Source organism: Symphodus melops (genome assembly GCF_947650265.1).
Source record: "Symphodus melops genome assembly, chromosome: 7".
In the NCBI taxonomy this organism is placed as follows: domain Eukaryota; kingdom Metazoa; phylum Chordata; class Actinopteri; order Labriformes; family Labridae; genus Symphodus; species Symphodus melops.
The window spans coordinates 26,610,615-26,618,647 of NC_136697.1; the positions used below are offsets into that span (position 1 = coordinate 26,610,615).

General features: G+C 44.2%; 2 protein-coding genes across 2 annotated transcripts in view; one reads left to right on the plus strand and one right to left on the minus strand.

The window, feature by feature from the left end:
* Window positions 1-2,077: 2,077 nt before the first annotated feature.
* LOC306826271 (presequence protease, mitochondrial-like) overlaps window positions 2,078-8,033 on the plus strand; it is a gene marked incomplete at its 3' end in the record, with an annotated part of 9,243 nt that continues 3,287 nt past the window's right edge. The window contains exons 1-11 of the mRNA XM_079347471.1: window positions 2,078-2,131; window positions 4,837-4,951; window positions 5,247-5,343; window positions 5,525-5,685; window positions 5,842-5,968; window positions 6,062-6,150; window positions 6,364-6,492; window positions 6,990-7,103; window positions 7,360-7,456; window positions 7,593-7,727; window positions 7,905-8,031. Of these exons, the coding sequence (XP_079203597.1) occupies window positions 2,086-2,131; window positions 4,837-4,951; window positions 5,247-5,343; window positions 5,525-5,685; window positions 5,842-5,968; window positions 6,062-6,150; window positions 6,364-6,492; window positions 6,990-7,103; window positions 7,360-7,456; window positions 7,593-7,727; window positions 7,905-8,031 (1,237 nt within the window). The 5' untranslated portion in view covers window positions 2,078-2,085. The remainder of the gene's footprint in view (window positions 2,132-4,836; window positions 4,952-5,246; window positions 5,344-5,524; window positions 5,686-5,841; window positions 5,969-6,061; window positions 6,151-6,363; window positions 6,493-6,989; window positions 7,104-7,359; window positions 7,457-7,592; window positions 7,728-7,904; window positions 8,032-8,033) is intronic.
* On the minus strand, window positions 2,138-4,010 carry LOC306826801 (tripartite motif-containing protein 16-like). The gene has a single exon (XM_079348340.1). It carries the CDS (start codon window positions 3,993-3,995, stop codon window positions 2,304-2,306), a length of 1,692 nt encoding a protein of 563 aa, XP_079204466.1. The 5' UTR covers window positions 3,996-4,010; the 3' UTR covers window positions 2,138-2,303.

Here is an 8,033-nt window from a genome sequence, read left to right on the forward strand (position 1 = left end):
GATTAGGGTGATTGCCTTTAAAGTACCCAACTATTGAGGAGCAGATTAGCCTTAAGTGTCAAAGACAATACAGTGAAACTTGACCTAGTTAGGGTGATCATGTCAACCATTACAGATGTAGCATAACACAACAGTAGGATTAGTAGTAGTAGATTGAAGTCATGATCCTGTTTCAAAAACAAACCTATTGACTCCTACTGCTGCTTTAATATACAAAGACTCCTCTTAAAACAGTCGGCTTGATTTTAAGTAATGAAAGAATTTGGATATGTGGTAAAAGTATTACTCTGACCAAAGATCATTTTAAATGACCTCATACTAACAGTGAGATGTTATCAGACCACTCACTGACCAGTTACTAGCTGTAAACATAAATATCATTCTAACAAAGTTTTGGATTTGACCAAGAGCCGACCCTCAGTGTTGACATATGAAGCCAATGTTGAAGTTCAAAATCCTGCAGTCCGTCCAGGGTCCACTGGAGGCTGGATCCAGGAACACCAGAAGTCACCTACACAACACATGCAACAAATAATGTTTTTACTGCCTGATTAAACATGTTTACAGCCTGGTACAAAAAAACAACTAAATAGGTCTGATAATTTACTGTCATCATTGTCACAAACTGTAAGAGGGTGAATTTTTTAAACCAACTCTTTTTTGACTTCATGAACGACACGTGTTATCCATAGTTAGGCATGTAGCCGACATGATTGACAGGTGGGCGGGATGTAACGGAGACAACAAGGGACAGACGTAATGCTACACTAGAGAGATTAGAGTTTGGAGAATTCATACAAAACTATCATGAAATAGCAAACAGATGTTTGAATTAGTTTTACCTCGTGTTGTAGTCAAGATCTTCCTAACAGAGACCAAGACAAAGCAGAGATCAGACTGAGACCATAAAGATGAAAAACCATCATCATGTGTTCAGGGGGCGCGTCACTCACTTTGACTGTAACACCGGGAAGGTTTCTGCAGCAACTGAGGGATAAAAATCAAGTCATGAATGAAAGTTTAAATTCTTTTAGAAATGTGTGTTTACCTTGTAATCACAGTAATGACGGGAACAAATAGCCTGGTACAATAGAGCCACACCTAAACAGTCCAATAAGGAGAGTGGTAGTGTCTGAAACAGTGAACACTTTTCTATATGAGACACATCTCTACCCATGTGCAGCTGTAACTCTGACTTTTTAGAAGACTAACATCCCTCCAATAAACCCTTCATTGTTTCAGTCCAATCAGTAAAAGTCTTTAAAACAAGACGTCTTCTGTCTTTTTACTCTCCACTGAAAGTCTGTTTAAAACAATCGCTCTTTCATTTCATGTCATTTTATTATTCAGACAGTTTGTTCCTTTGATTTTCTCATGCAGTGTCTTCCACATATCAGCAGCATAAAGACGTATTCTTTGTCTCTTATTTTTGGTCTGATAATATTTCCTTCAGTGTTGCGTTGTTTTTAGATGATTATACTTCCTGTTTTAAAGATACCTCATTGGACAGTTTTACATTTGGAGGGAAAGAAACTGACAGAGAAATGTTTACAGATGAATCATAGATTTATTTTCAAAGAAGTTCAAATCTTTACATCATTACAAATAGTCGATGGTTAGCGATACAGCACAGATAAGACAACAAAAGTCATCACTAGCACTGACAGCCTTCATGACTTAAAGGTCACATATTCTCCTCTTCAGGTTAAATCAGTGTCAGAGCTCCTCTAAACATGTGTGTGAAGTGTGTTGTTGTAAATCCACTCTGATCCTGTATTTGATCATGTCTATAAACCCCTCTATTTCAGTCCTGCTCAGAACAGGCTGTTTCTGTGTCTGTAGCTTTAAATATGTAAATGAGCTGTGTCTGACCACGCCCCCTCTCTGGAAGCAACATAGCGCCTTTCTGAATAATTAAAGACGCTTAACAAAGAAGAACAAGAAAACAATGAAAACATCACAAAGAAGAAATAATCCGAGAGAAGGAGGAAACTTCTGTTCACCTTTTTTTCTTTTGAAGACGAGTTAGAGAAGCAAGCGTGCGTGTAATGGTGAAAGGTGAACAGAATGTCTACACACAGGTCCATGTCTGCTGTGGATTCAAGGAAAACGAGGGAGCTCAAAGAGACAGGTCAGAGGAAGGTCCCACGTCCACATATGATATTCAAATCTAAAAAGTCCAGAAATGTGTCTTTACTCTTTTTGTTAAAGTATCGTAGTATGTGTGAAAAGTAAAATCAACTTTCTGTAGAAACATGAAAAAAAACACAGATGTGAACACATTATCCCCTGATGACTTCTGTCTACTTCAGTTTACACAACTCAGCAGAGTCTCCATAACTATAATATAGCCAGAGTCCAGCATGTAGAGGCTGAGTGAATGTGGTCTGGACTCTGTGGAGGAGAGTCATGGTTTCAGAGATGCTGTAGAAGGACAGAATACCTGCTGTGTGATCCAGGTACACTCCTACTCTGGAGGATTGAGGACCTGAGACACGAGTGCAGACATTGTTGTACCAAAAGTTATAACTGTTGTTGTCATAATCTAACCTCCAAGATTTGTCATTACGTCCAAACACACATTCAAGTGAGCTCCCTGCTCTGCTGATATTCTTGTATGTGACTGCTACACAAACTCCTTCTCTCCTCTCCACCTCCCAGTAACAACGTCCAGTCAGACTCTCTTTACTCAGGACCTGCCACCAATGAGTGAATCTGTCTGGGTGACTAGAATAAGACTGATGTTCACTCATGAATGTTACTTTTCTGTTCCCATCAGATAATAACAGCTGTGTGTTTGCTGTGTTTGGATCCAGTGTGATGTCACATGAATATCTTAAGAACTCAGCTCTGGTCTTGGGCTCTGGTTCTGGTTCTGGTTCTGGTTGTGACAGTAAAACATCCACTTCAGTCAGTGTCTGTGAGATGTTTGTCCATTTGTCTGTCAGGACGTCCTGTAGTTTATCTCTGACTTCTGACACAGCTGCTGTCACGTCCTCAAAGTACCTCAGAGGACGGATCTTGATGCTGGATGAGTGTGTAGATTCACTGAGTGCTGACACTGAGGGGTAGTCCTGTAGAAACTGGTTGTGATCTTGTGTGTGTGAGAGCTTCTCCAGTTCAGCGTCTTTCCTCTTCAGCTCAGTGATCTCCTGCTCCAGCTTCTCCTGACGCTCTCTGACTCGACTCACTTCAGTTTGCTGCTGGGATCTGACCTGCTGCGTCACATCAGAGCGTCTTTTCTCCATGAGACGGATCAGCTCAGTGAACATCTTCTCACTGTTCCCCACTGTTTTATCAGCAGAGCCATTGATAGCCTCCACCTCCTGTTGGAGCAGCTTCACATCTTTCTCTCCGTCCTGGATTCTCTGCTGGATGTTTTGTCGACTCACCTCGAGCTCTCTCTGCTTCTCGCTCCTTTCTGCTGCAGCTGAGACTGTGTCGTGACCTTTGTGTTCGTCCATTAAACAGAGGAGACAGATAGACTGCTGATCAGTGCGACAAAATACTTTCATTTCCTCATTATGACGAGAGCAGACGTTCTCCTGCAGCTTCTTGGAGGGCTCCACCAGCTTGTGTTTCTTTAATGGAGCTGCTTCAAAATGAGGCTGGAGGTGATTCTGACAGTAAGAGGCCAGACACTGCAGACAGGACTTACAGGCTTTCAGTTTCCTCCCGGTGCAGACATTACAGGCCACCTCTTCAGGTCCAGCATAGCAGAGATCAGCAGGAGCAGCTTGGAGTCCAGTCTTCTTCAGCTCCTCCACTAAAACTGCTAACATGGTGTTTTTCACCAGGACAGGCCTCGGTGTGAAGTCCTGTCTGCACTGAGGGCAGCTGTAGACTCTCTTCTCATCCTGTGTATCCCAGTGGTTTTTAATACACTTCATACAGTAACTGTGTCCACAGGGAAGAGCGACCGGATCCTTCAGTAGATCCAGACAGATGGAACAAGAGAAAGCCTCCCGGTCTAGCTGAACTCCTTTCTGTGCCATTTCTCCTCCCGGTAACAACGACTGTCTGAGTTTCACTTCCTGAGAAATCAAACTAGTTTGACCTCTGATCTACACAGCATGTGTTTGTTCACAGTCTGCTCTCGCACATGTTGGTTACACCCATCCTCAAACATTAGATCTGATGTGGAGAGAAGGAGGAAATACACGTCAGAGTGGAGCTGGCTGTGTGTGAGAGCAGGAAGAAGAGGGAGGGGTTAACAAGCTGTGACTCATGTTTCATGCCTCTGATAGGGCCGATTCTCAACATGAATACATAACCACTCTCTGTCTCATGGAAGCAAACTCTATAAGCAAACATGTAAAAAAACTGTAGTCCCACATTTGTTATCATGTAAAAAGAAGTGAATAAAACACAGAGAATAACTGAACAGGTTCTACAACTACAGTCAGAACGGAGCGACCTGTGAGCACCAGCATTACAAGCTGTCAAAACCTGAGAGACCACAGGGAGGCGTCAGAGAGCCACTGAACTTTATCTCCATTGGAAGATGTGTTTTCACTCACTGCTGGTTCACATACTGTATTTACATGAAATACATTGAGCTGACCTTTGCTCCTTGTTTTTGTCTGTCAGATGTTCAAAGTGATGGTTGAAGCAGATCATTGATATTGTCTTTAGACAAACTTCACCTCAGATAGATAGATAGATAGATAGATAGATAGATAGATAGATAGATAGATAGATAGATAGATAGATAGATAGATAGATAGATAGATAGATAGATAGATAGATCGATAGGTCTGATTAGTTACTGTGTCTTGTCGATGAGCTTTATGTGTGACATTATTATTTTTTTCTTGCTGCCTCCCTCGTCAACAGCCAGCGACTACACCATGTATCCGTTCTCAACCCAAAATGGAAAAGACTTCCAGAATCTTCTCTCCGTCTATCTGGATGCGGCTTTCTTCCCGTGTTTACGAGAGCAGGATTTCTGGTGAGTTCTGACCGCTACTTCTCTCATATTGTTTTTTATATTTGTTTTATTTTACTTGATAGCATTGGGTCGCTAAAGTAAGCCGACGAATTGTAGCCGAGACCAGCTGGTGGAATTAAAACAACAACACGAGTGCTTTTTAAGATGTCGCTGACGACGTGGATCGACGTCCACATTTGCGTTCGGAGGATATCTTACAAACCAAGACCCTTCAGAAATCACTTGTTTGTAACAGTGTGTGATAAGAATCCGCTCTCTGTAATTAGTTCACTTCTGTTTGTGTGGATTCTTGCAGGCAGGAGGGCTGGAGGCTGGAGAATGAAAACCCAAAAGATCCCAACTCCCCCCTGGTGTTTAAAGGCGTGGTGTTCAACGAAATGAAAGGAGCTTTTGTAAGTCCACACTTTCCGAGTCACCGTTTTACAACATTGGGAACAAAGACGCTCAGAAAAATAAACGCTGGGTGACACGTGGCCCGAGACAAGTTACAGATATGAGATGAACAGATTTGAGACGACTTGAATCGGTGAGTTTTTAACGTTTGCTCGTGTGTGTGTGTGTTTTTTTTTAAAGTCCGACAACGAGCGCGTGTACGCCCAGCACCTCCAGAACAAGCTGTACCCGGACCACACATACTCTGTGGTGTCCGGAGGAGAGCCTCTCGCCATCCCTGACCTCACCTGGGAACAGCTCAAGCAGTTCCACGCCACGCATTACCATCCCAGCAACGCCAGGTAGACACACACACACACACACACACACACACACACACACACACACACACACACACATACACCTTTAGCCCAGAAGGGACATGAAGAAATGAGAGCAGCTGTTCAACAATAATCTGTTAATATGAGACACACAGGAAACCTGGATGTGTCCTTCAGGTTCTTCACGTATGGAGATCTGCCGTTGGAGCAGCATCTGAAGCAGATCGAAGAGGAAGCCCTGTCCAAGTTTGATCGCATCGACCCGAACACGGCGGTCCCCCCCCAGCCGCACTGGAGCAGCCCTGTGAGTTTCATCAACCCGGACACGCTCCTGTAACTTCTGTTTAAACTCTGAAATGTGTTGATTAGTCATTTTGACGTCACTGTGAATTCTCAGAGAGAGGACCATGTGACCTGCAGCCCGGACGCTCTGGCCCCTGATCCGGCCCGGCAGAACACGCTGTGTGTGAGCTACCTGCTGGGAGAGTAAGATCAAAAAATATATATATTTCTTTTTTTATTCTGCATTAAGATTAAGACGCCACAAAAGAGCCCCCGCCCTCCCCTTCCTTCTCCTTCATCACGTCACGTTGACTTTACAAAAACCGAGAGTCTTCCTCAGCACAGAAAAGTTTCTGACCTGTCCCATCATTCAGAAACATCTAAAAAAAAATCTGTTTTGTTTTTTTCTCGCTGCAGCATCACTGACACGTTTGAAGGATTCACCCTCAGCCTGCTGTCGTCTCTCATGATCTCTGGACCGAACTCGCCCTTCTACAAGGCTCTCATCGAACCCAACATAGGAAGTGACTTCTCCTCGGTTGTAGGGTGAGGAGCAACACAGGACTCCAAAGTGACAAACTAGAGCCTCCTTTAGGCCACGACCTCCAGGATCCAGAACCACGTCTGTTTGATCCTGAGGACAGGATGAGGGAATGATGCCCCCTGGAGGATTTTTAACGTTATTGCTTCAGAGTTTGGAAACAAACATATTTTACAGCCAGCAGCGTAGATTTGAATTATTGTCGATCCATGCGACTCTTTCAATCTGTTTATTTCCTCTGACATGAATTTAAAGAGTTTTAATGACGACAGCTGGCTCCTCAAACGTCACCCAACACCAGATAAGCCAAGAGAAGAATTTACCTGCAGTAGCTGGGTTCAACCTGTAGAGGGCAGGAGGATTCATCAGTACATTAAAGGAAGAGTTGAACATCTGAGTAAACTGTTGAACTCATGTGAGGGTGAGCATCAGTCTGCTGAGCCTCGTCTGCTGCAGACGTGTGTGAGTAGAGCTTTGTGTTGTTGTGTGTGTGTGTGTGCAGATACGACGGCAGCACCAAAGAGGCGTCGTTCAGTATCGGACTGCAGGGGATGGCCGAGGAGGACGCCGAGAGAGTGAAGGGAATCATCAGCCGAACCATCGACGACATCATCGAGTGAGTCCCACGCTCCTCCTTTTTGTGTTGAAGGCTTTTGATTAAACGTGCTCTCTCCGAGGCGTCACCTTGTTTTCATAACGCCGTCAACAAATGTGATTTTTAAAGAGATTTAAAAAAATGGGACTCTCTGGACTTTGTAGTCCAGAGAAATCCTGTGAAAACAACAAGAGCAGAACAGCAGTAGGGTCTGCTCACACATGAAGGATAATGAGTCGTATGGTGAGATGTGACGACTCCTCCTCGTCACCGACAGGAGCGGCTTTGAGGAGGAGAGAATCGAGGCTCTCCTGCATAAGATCGAGATCCAGATGAAGCACCAGTCCACAAACTTCGGCCTGTCTCTGGCCTCGGTGAGTTCACCAACACGTGTTTACAAACCTCCATGTGGGAGCTTTGAAAGGAGATGTTCTGATTTTCACACTTTGGAAGATGCTTGATTTTTTATTTTTTTTTTGTCCTCGCTTCTTTATGTGTTTTTGTTTTTAGTACATCGCATCGTCGTGGAATCACGACGGCGACCCGGTGCAGCTGCTGCAGATCAACGACAGCGTGGCCAAGTTCAAACAGACCCTGAAGGAAAACCCTGGCTTCCTGCAGGACAAAGTCAAGCACTACTTCAAGGTGCGTCACTCTGGGAGAGGACTTACAATATGTGACATTTTAGACTGAAGATGGTTTGTACCTGTCGGATCCAGACCAAGAATAAAGCTGTCACTGATGCTGCCTGAAGGCCAAATACTGGGTCTGTTCTCCAGGTCCACCTCAGCGGGTTCACATCCTTTCTGTTCCCCCTTACAGGAGAACACTCACAGACTGACCCTGTCCATGAGTCCAGACGAGGGCTACGTAGAGAAACAGGCCAAAGCTGAGAAGGAGAAGCTCCAGAGGAAGATCCAGGTTCTGTCAGACAGCGACAGGAAAGACATC